The sequence below is a fragment of the Colletotrichum siamense genome (assembly GCF_013390195.1).
Source record: "Colletotrichum siamense strain Cg363 chromosome Unknown KSG_Cg363_contig01, whole genome shotgun sequence".
NCBI classification, from domain to species: Eukaryota; Fungi; Ascomycota; class Sordariomycetes; order Glomerellales; family Glomerellaceae; genus Colletotrichum; species Colletotrichum siamense.
The window spans coordinates 992,657-1,010,951 of NW_023501014.1; the positions used below are offsets into that span (position 1 = coordinate 992,657).

At 50.0% G+C, this 18,295-nt stretch overlaps 3 protein-coding genes across 3 annotated transcripts; 1 reads left to right on the forward strand and 2 right to left on the reverse strand.

The window, feature by feature from the left end:
• Nucleotides 1-5,729: 5,729 nt before the first annotated feature.
• On the reverse strand, nt 5,730-6,560 carry CGCS363_v000255 (uncharacterized protein; the record flags this gene model as incomplete). The annotated part of the gene is made up of 1 exon (XM_036632104.1): nt 5,730-6,560. The coding sequence occupies one exon, from the start codon at nt 6,558-6,560 to the stop codon at nt 5,730-5,732; it is 831 nt and encodes a 276-aa protein (XP_036501572.1).
• Nucleotides 6,561-7,463: 903 nt separating this feature from the next.
• On the forward strand, nt 7,464-8,274 carry CGCS363_v000256 (uncharacterized protein; the record flags this gene model as incomplete). The annotated part of the gene is made up of 2 exons (XM_036632105.1): nt 7,464-7,877; nt 7,930-8,274. 2 exons carry the CDS (start codon nt 7,464-7,466, stop codon nt 8,272-8,274), a joined length of 759 nt encoding a protein of 252 aa, XP_036501571.1.
• A 776-nt stretch (nt 8,275-9,050) lies between these two features.
• On the reverse strand, nt 9,051-10,057 carry CGCS363_v000257 (uncharacterized protein; the record flags this gene model as incomplete). Its single annotated transcript, XM_036632106.1, has 3 exons — nt 9,051-9,054; nt 9,141-9,627; nt 9,697-10,057. The coding sequence occupies 3 exons, from the start codon at nt 10,055-10,057 to the stop codon at nt 9,051-9,053; spliced, it is 852 nt and encodes a 283-aa protein (XP_036501570.1).
• Nucleotides 10,058-18,295: the final 8,238 nt, after the last annotated feature.

Consider the following 18,295-nt stretch of genomic DNA (forward strand, 5'->3'; position numbering starts at 1 on the left):
TATTGGGTCTTTCCACAATCATAATCGCCAATTGGGGACTTCGGTTAAAGATCAGATAGTACGATAACCAGCCAAGCACTTCTCACAATGACGTAAGTTGAGAGCGGTCCCACGTTCAGCCTCAAACTTAGAGCTGGTAAAGTGGCAAAGGCAACCCATTTGCTGCCAAGTTCCAGAAGTATCTTTAATATGTGGGACTTGTTCCAATTGCTGCCTCTACACATCGCGGAGCCGTAAAGGTCTCACGTTCATTCCAGAGTCTGGCTGCCTTGCGGTTTTGCATTTTGTTTTCTACCTAGCGAGATGATTTTCGGAGCAGACAGTATCATTTTCAGAAAGGTCACTGCTCATGCATCATCTTTCTGTTTCAGATCATGAAGACTCTGAGTAACTTCAAGAACGGACTTTCTATTTTTCAGTATTCTATCGACGAGACGCGCATCGTAAGTTGTCTTTTGTCGGGGGATTATATAATGCTCATCAGGTAAGTAAATGTTGATGTAAGTTCTTCTTTCTTTCCGGACCACCGAGCCACGAGTTCTAAGGTCTTGTCGAAAGATCTTTTGATCCTCAATTCCTGACTCATAGGGCTGGCTGTGCATGGAGAAACTTGCCACGACCTTGGTTTCTGGACTCTTCAATTTCAAAATATTAGGCCGAAGTTGCGTCCTTTCAATGAGTTGTTCGATGTATAGCTGTCACTAGCAAAAGTACTCTGCAGCAGAGCTCGAAAAATTCATTCCTGTTTGGGAACACATTGCAGCTCGCTCAGCCCTATCGGTTCCCTCTTGCCAAACGCGGAGTCAGTGCATAAGGGTCTTCCTTTGGCCCCCACAGCATTTCAGCACCGTTCATGGCTGGTGCCTATTCATAGTGCGTGGCTATGCTTGAGAGATGCTGATGTAACGAACCACCTCGTCAACTTGTGAAGTCTCCGCAACCGACCGACTTCGAAAGTCGGCATGATATCTACCAACGGGAAGTTCGCAGACGGCGCGGAAGCTTAAGTTCGACGCTATCCACAGTGGGTTACGGCGTCTTCGCAAAGACCCTGGTCGGCGTTCGGTTTCATTTGTAGATAGGATCGACATCAAATGCCGACCCTTCACCCTTGGTCTTCTACCTGGTATCCGAAGATTCCCAAACCAAGACGACATCGGAAATCTGGCGATCCAATGCGTCTGCCGTGGTCTGGATTCAGAGCGGTGAGTATCGCGTTGCTGTGTCGTTGCAGTGCCCACCTGTCAGACTAGGGCCAAATGGGTCACCTTATCCGGGAACTTGCTGCTTACGGCATGCTTACCGCTAGACTTCGTGGGGATTGAAGCTTCGAACATGCGATACGGGGACCTTTGAATGATTTGAGGACCGCATGGCCGAAGACTTGTCTTGAACATTCGGCGTTATACGGATTCCGAGGCGCTGCCAAAAAGCCACCAATCCGGGGCGCCATAATTACCAACGATGAAACGATGATAAGACGCCCGAGGTGATGAATAATAGGGCGGCAATTATATAATTGCTCTCGAAGACGCCGGGAAAATCGTAAATCATCGACAACTCGTCATCCGCCTTATCAATCAAGTTGCCGAAGGATTCCTGTGCAGGAACTAGTCGCCTCGAGTTCTCCATTCCAGGTCGGCCTGCGGTGTTGCTTCGCTTCGGGTGGAGAATGGCCTCATCGTCGTCGTCGCCATCGCTGTGAATTTGCTCAGGACCCTCCAGAGTCGGGCTTCGTCGACAGCTCCCATGGAAAGTCGAAACAAGACCTTGGCGATAACTAAATATGAGGATGAAATAGCCATGGTCCCTCTTCCGATATCGTCTCATGTTCCAGTTTAAACTCCCCTCTTTGATCGACATGCAACCCCTCCCCATGAACCCTGCATCCGAAGAAGATGCATCTGACACGTGGACTTAGCCGCAAACAACACAAGCGACAGCCTCGCAAGAGCTCGAAGAGGGTGAAGGGCGCCACTTCGATGCGACTTTGGCTGAGAAATATCGGCAAGGGCAAGTAAGCGGTGCCGACCGTTTCTGCTTGAGATTGATGAGCATCCGAACCAGCGTCGCAGCAGAGACCGATGGCCCTCCAGACCCCTGAATTGTTCTGACGTTTGCGCACGGTTCCCTCGATATGGACCCCTATCGTCCCTATTCGGCCCATTACTGGACGATGTCACCCCGTTGGGGAGGTGCTGCGCTGAAGAATCTCCGCAATGGATGCGTCCTCGTGAGTCGCCGGACCCGCAAACAACGGTCAAACTGGCGAGAAACCGCTGCAATTGCCGTATGTTGGTGGGTAGCTCAAGGGTTTTCCGACTTCCGACTTGAGCCTTCCGCGGGCGCTCTAGCAGGGATCGCTCAACGGGGGGCCACAGGGTTACGAATACAGAGAGAGGGGGGTTGAGAGGAGGGGAACAAAACGGAACAATTCAACAAATTGCGATGAACCTGGTGCTGCAGCTGTCACATTTGGCTAGTGGTATTTAAAGATCTTGACCGCTTCGCCGCTTTCTTTGGTTCATATTGACAAGCCTTTCTGAAATTCTCCTACACTCCGTTGCGTTGACAGCGTCCGCCCCCCCTTTTTGCCGAAATTACGCACGCATAATCCCTGTATATACATGAAAATTTGCCCAACGCCACGTAGATATTCGTAGTACGGCAATTGACCTATTCTGATGGCTTCAATTGATCTATTTCTATTGAATCTCATTATCTGAGGGCATCGTGATGCCTCCTAAACGCCGCCGCGCGGCTCGGCAGGCGGATGATGACCCTTCTGGGCATCGTCCGTCACCCATCGCCAACGGTACGCGGAAACAACGACGTATACAACAACTGGCACAGGACGCCGCCAGAGATCCTCCTCAACGCTCTGCCTCGCCGTCGATCAGGATCGTTACGCCCGCCGAGAGGGCTCGCCGGGCTGCCGCCGCCGAAGAGGCCGCCGAGGAGGCCGCCGAGGAGGTTATCGTCGCCGAGGCTGGACCCGAGACTAATGATTTGGTGGCGGCTGAGTCTACATCGCGAAGAAAGCGTGTACTTATAGCCCCTCCGTCATCACGAAGAGCTCCAAAAGCGTCCTCTCGCCAAAAAGCAACGACAACGCAGAGGAAGCGAAAGAAGGATCCGCCGCATACGATCCGGCTCCGAAGTACTCTGCCTTCGTCGATGCCACCGTTTCGACCAGACTCGACCCCAGTTAACCCAACCCCTCGTCAAACCACTCGATTTGCGGACGATACGCCTACGGCCCCTCGCCATAGCGCTGATGATACGTTTATGTCGTTCCACGATGTATTTGAAGAGGAGGACGATATGGGTAACGAGGAACCAACTCTGCTACAAATCCAGGTTACCCGTGGCCCAGCGCTCAAGGGTAACGGTTTACCTGTTCTCGATCTAACCATCGAGAGCATCGCGTATAACAGATTCAGTATTGCTCCTGTATTAGATGCGAATAGTAGAGACTGGGAGGCAGACAGCGGCGCCCAACTTGAGGCAGAAGTGGCTCACTCGTATATTGTGAAGAAGGCCAATATCGCTGTTGTCGTTGCTTGGAGGAAGCCCACCAACGCATCTAAACCAACACCAATCTTCACTCGGGTCTATCCGTCTACTGGAGGGGTCACTTGGCCAAGTATTCCATGGGTTGATATTGTCCCCTCTCTTGAACAAGCTGAAGAGAGGGGTGAAGTCCACCTCACCGTCAAGTGGCAATACAGCGCCGTACCAATCTCTGGTGGTATAGTGACTGGCGTACGAACGCCTCGAAAAGGTGGCCGAGCAGGCGTTTCAGCCGGCATGCAAGAGGCGATCGATCGTGAGGCTAACGATCCTGCAAACGTCGAGCGTCGGAAGGAGGGTATGCACAGACAACTTCTCCGTACGCACATCTGCCCAGAGTACCAGAGATGTAAGAATAGTTCGGGCGACGAGAAGTTCAACTGGTGCTATATACTAGGCCAGAAGCACTACAAGATCAAATCTCACCATATAGAGAAGTGGGCGAAGGCTATTATGACTGGACAGGCTGGCGTTGACAATATGGAACCACCTAAAGAACTGCTTGGTGAGATTCTTCACGACCAGTTTATAGAGGATCAGAAACGCCAGGGCAAGAGAAGTAAGAATATCGTGGAGGTTGATGATAACCAGGAGACGACAGTGATGACGGAAGAGAAGGCTGAAAATGCCGCACTTCCATCATCAGGGTCAAGATCTGGCCTAACCAACGCCAACAGCAACGCCATCGTCAATATATACGGCAACGCGGGGGCGCCAGATCGTCATCTTCAATATCCTAACCCATACGTACAGCTGCCGCCGCCGGCGCCGCCGCCGCCGGCATATTGGCCATATGCGAACATCTCACAGTATTCGTTGCCAACTCTTCCGCCATTGAACCTTCCAAGCACTCGTCAACCAAGTATCGCACTCCCGATTCGTTCGTCCTCGCCAGTGGTACCGGATTCGCCTCGAAAAGCTCTAGATCAAGTGGCCAGCTTCATCAAGTGGTTTATATCCGTCCGCGGCAAGCGATATAACGTCGACGAAGGGTTCAGAAAGAAGCTACAGAAACTGCGATCAGTAGACAGTAGCTTGCGGGCAATTCGCAAGTTACCAGATATTTGGTTTACTGAACAGGGTTTTACTCAAGATCTTACCGAAGATGTCAGGAACTCGATCAAATCCTTCATAGACAACAGCGCCTACTACGGAGGGCAGTCTGACGCCCTCTCCGACGTGGTATCTCACTCTGAACTTCATTCAAACCATCGAGAGTCAGAAGGAGATGTTTATACAAGAATATACGCTGGATTGCCAGGAGGGACGGCGGCGGCGCCAGTTGAAAACTCTGCGGCGCTAGTTTCAGGCGAGTTGGGGTCATCCCGACATATCGACGCCCTAGTGCCACGTCAATCCATCGAGCAAGAGATCCGTGGTACGCCAGTTGAAGTTGGTCGACGTGGTGAGTGTATATAGAGCTGTTTACTGTCGAATATGGCTAACTTTGTAGGCGTTTCGGAACTCTTTGGTTTCGTTTCGTCACCACTGCTGTCAGCGTCGCAGATGCTGCCCACGCAGTTACAGATCGAACAAGACGAAATCGAGCAAGGCGATGAGGACAATCAGATTGAAATCTCGAGTGATACGTCGTCAACAGAGACGTATTACTCGGAGGAGGATAACGAAGAAGAGTGATACAGCAAGAGTGGTGTGAAGTTTGACTGTATGCGCGATTTTTTTGCATGACGTGTTCAACCACGGAAAAGTCTACCCATAGCCGTAGATTCAACACTGCCGCTCTATACGTATAAAAGCAATAGAATTACTGTTATTTTGGATCTGCAAACAATACACTTCGGTCCATCCCGATACTGGTTAGGGGCAGTTGAAGTCTCTGACTATGGTTGAAGTCTCTGATCGTGATGACGTGTCATCATCACAAATCATCGTCACAAGCATCAACAACGCGTTTCAGCCGTTATACAGGCAAAATTGATATGTATACGTAGCTACCGACGAAAACAATGGACGACGGTATATTTTTTGTGTTCTGGTGCGCTTGTGGCTAACCTTTTGGCAATCTTGTTGGCTACAATCATGGATTTGATGATTGACCATCATATGACGACACGATTAAGATCTATTGCGCGCGAACGCACGATGAAAATTTGGATTGCTTGCTGATGTTCAATATTGGCAGCAAATCCTCCCTTTTATAGTTCGATATCGTCAAATATATGCTCTGTCCCATCAAAGTTGACGAACGAATGGCGGAAATGGCCCTCGATCTGGGGTAGACGATACCCAATCTCCATAGCGCAGTCACGTAGATATTCCATGAAATCCCGAGTGTCATTCTCATCGTTGTTCCACTTCGAATACGTCTTCCTGATGTATCGCTTTAGATCGCCGAAGTACTCTTCGATGGGGTTGAAGTCTGGTGAATACGGAGGCAGAAACTCGAGATGGACACCTGATACCCGGCATAAACCCTCGATTTCAGGTATACGATGGCAGGAGAGGTTATCCATAACGATGACAGAGTTTGGCTCTGGAAAACGCCCACATTTCGGGATAAGGCACTCCTGTAGCCAACGAAAGAACCCATCGCCGTCAGTCGTACCATAATACGTAGTCAAGTGTAGGATACCGCTCAACGTGAGGGCTGGCAGGATCTGTACGCGAGAGTTCTGAAACCGATCAATCTCTGCAGTTCGAAACGCAGCAAGCCCTTTCGGCGCCCATCCAGTCCTCCGTATCCCAGTATCCTTATTGACGCCGGATTCGTCGACGAATACCAGCTGGTCGGGGCGATATCGTCGTATACGGTACAAGTACTCGTATCGTAGTTCGTCACTTCGCTGAGCAGCAATAATCTTGGACTTCTTGTTCGTCCAGCCAGCTGAGTTTAACTGTCGACTGATTGCAGAACGACTGATCTGGATCTCGAAGGCTTCAAATAGGAAATCTTGCATCTCTTCAAGAGATAGATCGCTGCGGTACTGCAGTAGTTCAAGAAGCTCTGTACGATGCCATATTTCCATCTTTTGTCGACTCTGGCGGCACCTCTTATATCTCTGCACTTCGCCAGTGATATTACGTCGTGATCTATGTCGTCGAATCGTTCGTTCGGTACAGCCAACGATACTTGCCAGCTCGTGGGTCTTTTGGTCTTCGAATGGCAGTATCATCGCGATCGTCGATAGCTGTAGATTCGATATTCTGGGCGCCATTGTATCGTCGTCGTCGCCCGGCGTCTTTCTCGATGTATCTGATATAATAAACCACGGACATGTACTGACCAGCGGCAAACTGTAAGTAACAGGGCACAATCTATACAGCAGTAGACTCTTGCTCAATATCGTGAACAAGCTGAGCTATCAGGAGAGTCATTAATCCTGTTGACTGCCAAAGCATTTGCTCTGAAGAACCGTATCAAGCCCCTTGGTATGCTTATATATTACTCAGAGCCATACAAACCGTATGCTGAGTAGATATATAAAGTCATACAGCAGGTCTCTTCTTCTGTTCCTCAGCAAATGTCATCTTGATCTCTCATGACGAAAATAGACCTTTTGTTGGTCGAATGGTATGGGGATGAGGTGACTAGCTGGGTTGGCAATGCCTCGATGGGTAGATTGACTGCTACGGAAGCATGAAATACACACCTTATGTCTCTATCGTGTAGTTATACGTTTGAATACTACTGGGACTATAGTGATTGACGGCAATTGAGGTGTTGGTGATGACTTTGACGCGTTTTGCGTGCGATGCAGAGAAATGCGCGTCACAGCGTAAAATTGGCTTTTTTTCATGTTTTTGCATAAGCGGGGAAAAAAAAGGGGGGCGGACGCTGTCAACGCAACGGAGTGTACCGAACCTGCAGACTCCTTTCGCTAATCTTTCTACACCACATCACATCACCCATCACCGACAACTCATACATCATGTCTGCTGCCAAGCCTACCTTCGTTCTCGCGCCTGGTGCGTGGCACAAGGAGATCTGCTACTCTCCCGTCGAGCAGATCCTCAACTCCAAGGGCTACGAGACCGTCGCCGTCGAGTACCCCTCCGTCGGCGCTGAGCCCCCCACCAAGGGCCTGAACGATGACGCTGCCGCTGTGAGATCCGTCCTCCAGAGACTCGCCGACGAGGAGAAGGAGATCGTCCTGGTCGTCCACTCCTACGGCGGTCTCGTCGGTGCCAACGCCGTCGAGGGTCTCGGCTACAAGCAGCGCGCTAAGGAGGGTAAGAAGGGCGGTGTCATCACCTTCGTTTACCTCAGCGCCTTCGTCGTCCCCGTTGGCAAGTCTATCAAGGTTATGCTTGGTGGCCAGTTCCTTCCTTGGATGAAGTTCGACGTAAGTTGAGATCAAAATGAGACGAACCAAGACTCATGACTAATGCTTGCAGGGTAACTACGTCCACGCCCTCACTCCCGAGGAGATCTTCTACCACGACGTCGAGCCCGAGCTCCAGGCGAAGGCCATCTCCCAGCTGAAGCACCAGTCGGCGCCCGTCTTCGACGATGTCGTCACCTACGAGCCCTGGCACGAGATTGACTCCATGTTCTTCTTCTGCACGGAGGACAAGGCCATTCCCCTCGCCATCCAGGAGGGCATGGCCCAGCAGCTCGGCCCCAACGGCTTCACCTACTCCGTCAAGGCCTCCCACTCTCCCTTCCTCTCCGTCCCCAAGGAGGTTGTTGAGGGTCTGGAGCACGCTGCTAAGGTTGGCCAGGAGAGAGTCAGAGCATAGATGTGGAGGTTTAAGCAAAAGCGTTTCAATAGTTTAAAATGAATGAAGTCACGATTGATGACCAAACCTGCTGTCTTTGGAATTGGTGACCTGGGTAAGGCGGGTAGGTGTGAGACCGACTTCTGATGGTGACACGTGCGAGTGGGGTTTCGTGGTATATTTGCAAACCACACCAGTCCAAAAATGAATCAGGTCGTTCAATCTAGCTCATGTGATATGAATACTAATCACTGAAGCTTTTCCTCAAAGGCACTACTTTAGTGTCGCTTCGGGCCGTTACGAGAATGTCTCCACCACCTCTTCACATCTTCACGTGAGCCGCGTCCTGGTGTGCGATCCCACGTTGCTAATGTCCGAGCGTGCCGATGCAGGTCATCGTAATGGGACGCTGCCGCGTGGGATATATCGGGGTCGTGGAGACTGGCCGGGAGTCTGAGTCACAAATCTCATCCCCTGCAACTCGGCAGCGCCCCTGGCAGGCAGGCCGGTCGCCATGTGTGAGCGTAGGATGCCCTACTTTGGGTCCTGCCGTTGTTACGCGTCATGTTTGATGTTCTTCGATGGCCATGTTCTAGAAAATGTCGGTCAGACGAGCAGCGGCGGTGAGTGCCCTTCTTACAAGGAGAAGGGAGTGTAATATCCTGGGTCTTGTCTCATGAAGCGAGCTGCAGTACCCTAGTCCGGTTTCCACAGCGCGCTCGTTCTCGGAAACTTGAATTCAGAGTCAAGAAAGATACGTTGCAGGCTATGACAGAATCTTATCTGGTGAGATAATGCTATCTGCGCATCGTTAGAATGGAATCTCCGATCCATTCATCGTGAAATCCTTTCACAAACCTCATATTCCTACATGCACCAACGCTCACAATACAGATTTCGGCGCGTCCCAATACTTGGGCACCGCAAAAGTGACATCCGAGTTCTCCATCTTGATGCCAACCTGCCACCTTCCCAGACCAGGCCAGAAATTCTCATGCTCGCCCACAATGTTTCCCTTCTCATCGGCCTGTCTAATGTCGAACCAGCCAAGGCTTGCTTTCTTCGAGTACTGCCCCGGCGCAACGCTACACCATCGATTTGTGCCGGGCAGTTCACCTTGGCTGCCGCTGCCTTCAGGTAGCGGAGGCTGAACAAGTGTGGCGTCCAGACCGACGTAAGAGAGAAGATTAAGCGACAGCGGGAATGATGGCACGTAAGGAACGGGCTTGAATGTGGCTTGGAAGAGTGGCGTAGTGCTGGCTGATGCTTCTTTGAGATCGCCTGTGGTGTCGTGCGGGAAGACCTTGACGTGGGTGCTGCCGTCCACATGATATTTCCAATTGAAAGCAGCAAGGTGCTTGGGAATGTTCCAGTCTGGAGTCTATTGTCAGTAACTGCTCACATGAGCTCTCAAATGAGATGAGAGATGAGACCGCGACTCACTTTTGCGACCATTCCAGCAAGTCTGCTTTTGCGACACGTAAATCCTCGTGATCCTAGCATTCTTCTTCTTCAATCGCTTGCCATTCTCTTCCACAGTGTACTCATGAAAGCCGGGGCTTAAAATCAGCTCGTCATAAGGTCCTACCGGGCTCTCGGTGTATCGTATGATCTGAACCATGCTGATGCCACCCAACGGTCGACTTCCTTCCGGATTGATGTAGGATGAGTTCGCCTCGAGAGGAGAGTATGTGATGGTTGGCGGGTGCTCTGCCTGCTTCCTGGGCGTCCAGAAGCTGAAGAGGTAGATGTCGCCCTTGAGCTTCCACGGGGGAGGGACGTGGGTGAAGTCGTCAGACGTCATGGTGAATCGAGCGATGTGTGAATAATTGGGCGCGTCTACCCGTCGAAGGCAAAAAGAAATTTGTATTAATTGGTGCAAATGAAAATTTCAGGCAGAAGTAGCGCACGCGGTCTATGAAAACAACGGTCTTCGTCGGATGTCAAGCCGATGATTGCTCGAATCCGGGGTATGCTGGAGGATCAACAACACCGGGGACGCGAAGCGGGGAAGGGACGAGCTGTCAGCACCTTATATTTCCTCCTCGGGCGTAGCGCTGGCCTGTGCAGCACCGGCGTGACACTGCTGTTTGCGGGGATAGGCGCCCGGCCTCTTCACTGGGCCTCGGTTTCAGGGGTCCTCCTACGAACTAATTGCCACATTGGGAACTGTCACCTTCCAGCAATCCGCACAAGCTTTTCATCGACGAGCTACAGTATTGCGAAGCTGCTGTGATGTAGTCAATTGACCGGTCATACTAGGTCTACCACACTCGGCTCGGGCAAGATACTCCAAAAGTCCTTGATCCCCTGTAGTTCCAGCAAGGGCCTGCTTCTGTAGTTGCCAACAAAACGCTCCTGTTCGATCCAAACGTGGCCCATGCGCTCGTACACATCTGCACCTCGTTTCCTTCGCTTCTGCAGGTGGAGTGCCATGCAGACCGCGGTTCTTTTGCCACAAAGCACAGCAACATAACCCGTTCGCCTTCGAGTTCTAGGCATGATGAAGTCTGGAGTGTATCCCCCGGCGACTATGCCTTTTGCTTCTGTGACCACCACCTGAGGCTTGCCCTCTGCGTCTGATGCATACACCACCTTGCACTTGAGAATGGGGGCCTTAATCGTGATTGAAGACATTGAAAATTCCGATGCCTTGCCCAAATTATCAGGCCCATCATAGACAACACTGATACCCTCGATGGTGGATAACGGCACATAACCCCTGTCGACATCGCTGTCCCAACTGACTTGGGTGTACAACGATGCCCACGACCAGCTCGGATATCGCGATTTCCTTCGAGAGTGCAGGGAAGAAATAAGACCTCTTGTCCAGCACAAGTCCAAAATCAGTGAGTTTTCCCAAAGTCCAATGAGATATTTACCCCTTTGGTGATGATTTTGTATCCGCTTGACGATACCAGCAAGGGCGGCCATTCGATCTTCATCAGTTTTCGTGAGTCGGAGATTGGAGTACTCAGATATCATACGATACCAAAGTAGATCTGGTCTTTCGGAAGGAATGTGATATGGCATATCACTGTAGTCGATATGTCCTTGGATGGGGGAGACATGACCTTCATTACTTTCTGACTCCTCTTGTCTCAGTGTCCTCGATCTGCAGTCCCAGATCACCTCTTGGGCGCAGAAGTGAAGTACCCGATGGGACAGTCGCATTTCCTGGTAGATCCAGCCACGGTTGAACAAAGGCAGTTCTTTCTGTCTGCCAAAATCTTCCCAGTGAGTAGGCAATCCGGGGAGTTTGAATCGTGAAAAGGCGTTCTTGTAGCCAGGAATAGGCCTCGCGATGTATTCATTAGGCGTCTCCGAGTAGCAGCCTCCCGACGACCCCGTGGACTTTGTGGCTGCGATGGTGATGTACGCGTTCTCGTATATATCAGCCATTCTCGATGCCTCGCTCACCCAATCTTCTGGACTGTCTTGGATAATGCAAAGTGAGTCGATCCAAATGAATTTGATATCCAATAAGCGGCAAATTTCGACTGCATCTTGGAAAGTCGCTGTCAGTGCATTCAAAGGCACCTTGTCCTTGCGATCTTTGATGTTCTCTAGGCGTGTCTGGCAAATCTCTTCAGGGTTACCCCAACAATGACTAAGACAGGCGTAGCGCATATTGGTGACGTTCTCTCGAAGGACTACTATGTCCTTGAAGATTTCGAGGATTCTAGTCGGCCCTCTGAAGTCTCTGCCAAGTTCTAACGGAGACTTACACTCTGTGTGCCATCTTTTGCAACTTGAAAGCCAGCCGTCTATGGCTTTTCCGGTTGCGCTTGAATTCGTGATTTTTGGAAGGTTTTGGCCGATCCTTTCGATGGTGAATGGAGGCTCCATACCGTCTGTAGACCGTCAGAACTTTATTCCTTTCAATTCCTCTTTACTATACTTGGTAGTATGCGCCGTATCCTACTTCAGATGAAGTGCAGTTTGACGGACTGAAACGAGTTCTGTAATGATGCAAGTACTCACCGGTCTCAGTGTCCATGTCGAAGAGATCTAGAATGACTACATCATCATCCGTGTAAATGTTACACTCGCTGCCAAATTCGAAAGCCAAAATGTTGGTGGACTCAAGGATGTTTAAACAGTCAACCCACACCTCAATCCAAGCTGAGACGAATATGCATCGCGGGCATCCATTCTCAGCGCTCTGTCGCAGTTCCTTGTACGTGCACTTGACAGTGATACTTTCTGTAGCCAGAGGACCTGTTTGCTCGCATGAAGTGCAACGCATGTTTAGATTGCTGTCGGTTCGGGATTTGTTGCTGAAATACACAAACCATCCCCACACGCGGCGCAGCTTCATGATATACGCGCCCAAGGACCCAGTTAATTGTGTCGGTCACATGACTCCTTGCTGCCTAAACCTGCATTTTCTGTTGGCACCAATGAAAGTTATGAAGAGAAAAGTTGGATATGATTGGGCTACTCTTCGTTGCTATGCAGTGTTTTGCGCAGCATACCGTCCTTAGCCATTGCGCCCTTGATATTTGCTTCCCCTGGGTAGAAACGAGCGCGTTCATCCTCTTCAAGTGAGCTGGCCATGTTGGCGATGGGCGTCATTGTCCGCTGGTAGATGTCAGCCGCGAGGAAAGAGTTGTTGAAGAGGCCGAAGAGCAAAGACGGGAGTACGGTGAACACTATCCCACGGAGGAAGACGCGTATGGTGCCCTCCGGATCCGCACTCCCCGTTTGAGAATCATGTCGACCATTTTCGGGATGCACTATCTTATTGTCTGGTGCGAACGATGAGGAACTGTGTCTGAACCCCTTTGCCCACGCGACTGTAGCGGCAATCAACGCAGAGGCACCAAGTATCGTCACGACGACAAGATAGGCGTCCGAAAGAAAAGTATTCCAAACCCTGTCGACATGTGGTCGTGAATCGCTTGGTGTAGTACCCTGGACGGACCTCGAGTTGACATTGGCTGGTAGTTTTTGATACGTGATATATGGAGCCCTAGTGTCGAAATTTCGAATACCACGTTCGGGGTCTAAGTTGCTGGTTGTGTGGGTGTCATTTTCTTGAAGAAATCTAACACCGTGAATGACCAGATTGCTGTTCGCCTTCTTCCAGTATCCTAGATGTAGTCGCAATCCTTCTTTCGGCCAGGATCTGACGGCATCGTTCAGCGCTCTGTAGGAATATTCGCAAACTCGTCAAGGATATTCGAACCTTGAATCAACGATATCTGAGCAGCCAGAGTACATGGACTCCACTTCAGTCCCGTTTGGTTTCTGCTGAAAAATATTGTGATGCTGAACGTAACCAGGAAGAGCCAGAAATAAGTAATCATGGCAATAGCACCGAAGCCGACGGAGATGCGCATAACCCAACCAGCACCGTCTTCGATAAGCTGTATTAGTCCTGATTTAACGGGTATTAGAAGCCACGTGACTAGGGGGCTTATGTTGACAGCACAGCTAAGGTAATCGCCGCTTTGGAACAGGGACAAGATAAGGCCGGGATTTATGTTGCCCCCAGGAATGCGGTTCAGTGGTTCGTTCAAGGAAGCCCCCAATGCTTCATCGACTAGCGGCTTAGCCATGTGGCTGTAGGGGATAATGCGATTGTATGACTGGAGAGTTCCCCTCTAGAGCATCGTAGTAAGGAATGCGATGATACCTGGGGCGTAGAGCCACAGCGCATAGCTGTACTGTAATCTCAGATGAACCACTGTGGATTTTGTTCGGCCAAAGAAGACAAGAACCCCTACGCCCGACAAGCATGCAATGAACCAGATTTGTATAAGAACCAGATACCAAAGTTTGAGGGCAGGCGGCTTGAAGTTCGACTCAGGCAGCGACGCTGCCTCTTGAGCACTGAGCGGCAAGAAGGTGCCGGGCCCGTCTAAATTATCTTAATGAAGAATTAGCAAAAGCCGTGAACCCACTGGCATCCAGGCGGTAGGCTCATACAATCATGTCGTCCGAGGGCCGATAATTCGATGTGAGGGGACCGCAGATCCTCACCCTCCCAGGGAATCTCCCTCGCATTGCTACCATTCTCCGGCGGAAACTGAAAACTGCGGAGGGGTACCGACTCCATAGGTTGATCACCCGCTGAACTTGGTAGTGAGACAAAGATGGTGGTAAAGGGAGGCGAACAGGAGTTTGCAGCCAGCCTGATCCTACCTTTAAATACGGGAGGGGCATCAGCAGGCTGGCAGCCTTCAATAGCCTCAGTAACCCTTTGAAAGCTAAAAACTGCGATGATCCTCGTCGCTGAGCACCGAAGGCCCGTTAAGATCAGGCTGACGAATAGTACGTCTCAAAATTCCCGTGGTGTATCCCGTACCCAGGTGAGACAAGGCAAGCTGCATGCTGCAGATAGCTATAATTAGGTGAGGCTGCCGATTCTAGTAATAATTGCATGGTATCCCTCACGCTCGGCACTTCGTCCCAAAGCGGCTGGGCTCAACTCATTGGGCAGCGACATCAGTCTGCCACACGCCTCACTCGGCGACCTTTGCGCAGGTAATTACAGAATGATGATAGCAGTGATACAAGGCTCTGCTTCAAAAAGCGCGCACGACCAAGATATAATGCTACGAACAGTGCCCATGTCTATCCTGATAACATAGAAAATAGCCTATTTATTCGCAAAGTTAGCGGTAAATGTTCATGTGATATTCTCAGCTACAACTCCGCATGTGTCGTACTGAAAGCCGCTGGCACAATATGAAATGGGCATGCTTGGCGTATCTCACGGATAGGCCTAACGTACAAATATTTAGGCCGCGTGTCTACCCTCTGTGGTCCTGCTATAGATCAATCATCTAGGTCATGGAGACTGCTGTCCATGAAAGTATATTGGACAGCTTTTTGCCACATAGATTTAGAAAGAGGCATGATTTCATCGATTGCTTGACGTCTTCGTGTTGTTGCCTTATGTCTTTACACGGCCACTCAAGGCGAGCCATCGTCCATTCTCTCTATTCCTCGTCATCTCGACACCCTGTTTCATCCTCCGCTTCCCAAAGATACTAATATGCACATGAATTTGCTAACGAAATCTTCATCCCATTCCATGAGGGTGAAAGAGCCTATGAGAGCTGATCTGTGTGCAAGTTAGATGGGTCTCACTGAAGCGGAGAAGAAGCGTACACTCCGTGACTACCCACTAGCCTCAATGTAGAAGAGTCTAGGTACTTGCATCTTCAGCCTCCAGTGGACAGACAGTAGCTTGACACTTTTCAAATGCTAAGTTGCATGCAAGAGTGGCCCCCAACATCGGGCCCAGAGTATTGTAGCAGGTCGTCATGACTACCAAGCATCCAGCCTTGCAGATACTGAATTTATTGAGAGGATTCGATCCGGTCAGGAGTGTTGTAAGAACAGGAAGGAGCTTCATATTGCTTGAGTCTCTGTGCTTTGATCGGCAGGCCGAAACGTGAGTTATCTGACTGCGCAGAATCTGACTGCCTACGTTGGCTTGATTGAAAGAAATGTTAGCTACGGTCGTTGAACAATTCGTAAGAACGGGCTCGAACAGACCACGTCAAATACCCAATCGTACACTGTCAAACTCTTTCAAGCGATCTTTGAAGTAAATTCTCAGCTACCGTCTTAGGCGGGTTGATTACGATGCCGGGTTCATGTCTGTTGGAGTGTTGGGCGGTCGGCCTCCAGCAGCTGTAGTCTTTTGTCTGTGATGACCGTCAACCTTTCGAAGTCTAATCGTTACATCATTGAATTTTCAATAAAGTGATTTCAACTTTGATTAAAGTTCCATAATGGATTATTTCGACGCAACATGCTACCTTTAACATGTGGCGATACTCGCCACAAACTTACGCCAGCTTCTTCAGTATGACGAAAGATGTAGAAGCATAGAGTTCTTTCTTTTTCGCGTGATGCGTCGCGTGAGTGGTCGTCATAGGCCCTAGGTGAACGGGGTATGAAATAAACTTGGCTGCGGTTGGCCTCCTGTACACCTTTTCGGTTTTTGATAACATAGTACGTGGGAAAGGTTCCAAAACAGGATGCCATCCTCAAACGTTTTCCAATTCCTCTGGTCAGAAACTTCCCAATTGTAAGGTGCATATGCTCCTCCGATACCCGTTGCCAAATCATCTATCACACCTTTGAATTCCCGGTCATCCTGTAGCCACCCATCCAACACGAATCGAAGTTTCCCACTGACATAAGGTTGGATAACAAGCTCCCAAGGGCAAGTAGTTAATTAAAATCGGGGAGCAGATCTCGCCTGCGAGCAGGAAGCTTGAAATTTTCCAAAAGCTGCATCGCATGTCTTTACAGCAGGTGTAGCAGCTACACCAAATGTGACTTCGAAGATGCCAGCGGCTACAGTGTAGCATGTGACCACAAGAGCCGCGCATCCAGTCTGACAGGTGCCATATACACATGTCTCAGCTAAGACAGCAGCGGGCACCAATATGGAGAGCGTGGAAAGTTTTGCTGTCGAGAGTAGCATATCGATAGCTCGGTCTAGGTTGCCGAAAAGATCTGCTTGTGACTCGATGCTGTGGTTCTCGGGTTTGTAGGCAATAGTCAAAGAGGACTGTGATGAACATCAAAAGGGTCGGAGCTAGAGGTTTGCGATTTCGGGAAGTATGAATCCTTAAATAGTTTGGCTACCGGTCCAAGTCTCACTGCAATCTTGTTTTGCTCTCGCATGTTCCCTCTGACCTAAACTCCTACATCGAACTTTTGCTACTGACAAAGCCCATCATCTCCAGCCCTTAGCTTGAACTTCGTCTTCAAGAACTACCAACATAGACGTGCTGCCAGGGACCCCGGTTGTGCCACTCTTCTTACTGACTGGAGATGTGATCAGCGATGTTGGCGAGTTCATACTCATCTCCCAGTGCTGAGAAGCAGCTGAGATTTGACGACGACCCACTTCATATGTAAAGGAGTCTAAGGAGTTGGAGCCAAAGCCACCACAGCACAAGCAGCCTGACACTTTCCGAATGCTACGTTGCATGCAACAACAGCGGGAGCAGCTGCAGCACCCGCTGTTGCACCCCAAACTGCTCCGGCAGCGGCGTAGCAGGCTGTGACGACGCCTGCGCATCCAGCTTGGCATATGCCGTAGCCCAAGGGGCCAGCTTCGACAGCAGCTGGTGCTCCCAGGAAGACGGGAAGCACGAGAAGAATTGAGAGATCCATGTGCCTGAATTGTGGACTAAAGTTCTGAAACAGGGGAGCGAGTAATAATCTGCGATAATTCCGTTCGGGATAGTGTTATAGGGAGAAGCGTGATGTTGGTGACTTGTCTGCGAGTTTATGGGTTGATTTGACCGCGTTAAATATCCTAGTCTGTGTGGATTACCTTTCGAAATTAAGTAGAGGGCTGGCAGACACCACCAAGCTGGGGATGGCTAGATCATGTCTCCTGGAATGTTTGGTGGTCGGCCTCCGGCATCTACGATCTCTTCTGGCGTCATAGTCAGCCCACGAACTCAAACCATCACGTCTGATACTTAATTCCCGACAAGATTATTTCAGATCGGGAGTATCGATTGAGGCTACATCAGCTTGCATCTCTTTAGAGACAGCTTCTACGCAACGTGGGTGGCAATCATCGGACGATAACAGTCGAAGGCAGATGGCCGATTCCCAACCATAGACGATGAGGTCATGTGTCATCGTCGACGTCTTGCAAATCAATGCGTTTTGCGTTCTTAATTCAACTATACTGTCAATTTCTTAAAGTACCTATATTCTCTGCGGGAGCTGGGATCGAACGAAGAGGGGCATACAATCTATTTGCATAGACATGACATGAGGTGATAAAGTCTTCAACAATATCATTTAACGAAACTTTGGAGTAATTGATCTTTACATTACTCTAGCCATTCCACATTCTGTATTGCCAATCTTGCATATCCTCCTAGAGTCACCTCGCTAGTCCGGCCTCGGGCTTCTTGACGACAAGATAGTCATTCCTTCATCATAGAACCATAGCTCTGATTCAAATGGTATTGTTGGAGGCCGCGGTAAATGATTCAAGGCATTCAATGTCACAGTCTATGTATGCCTTGATGCCTTTGATCATGAC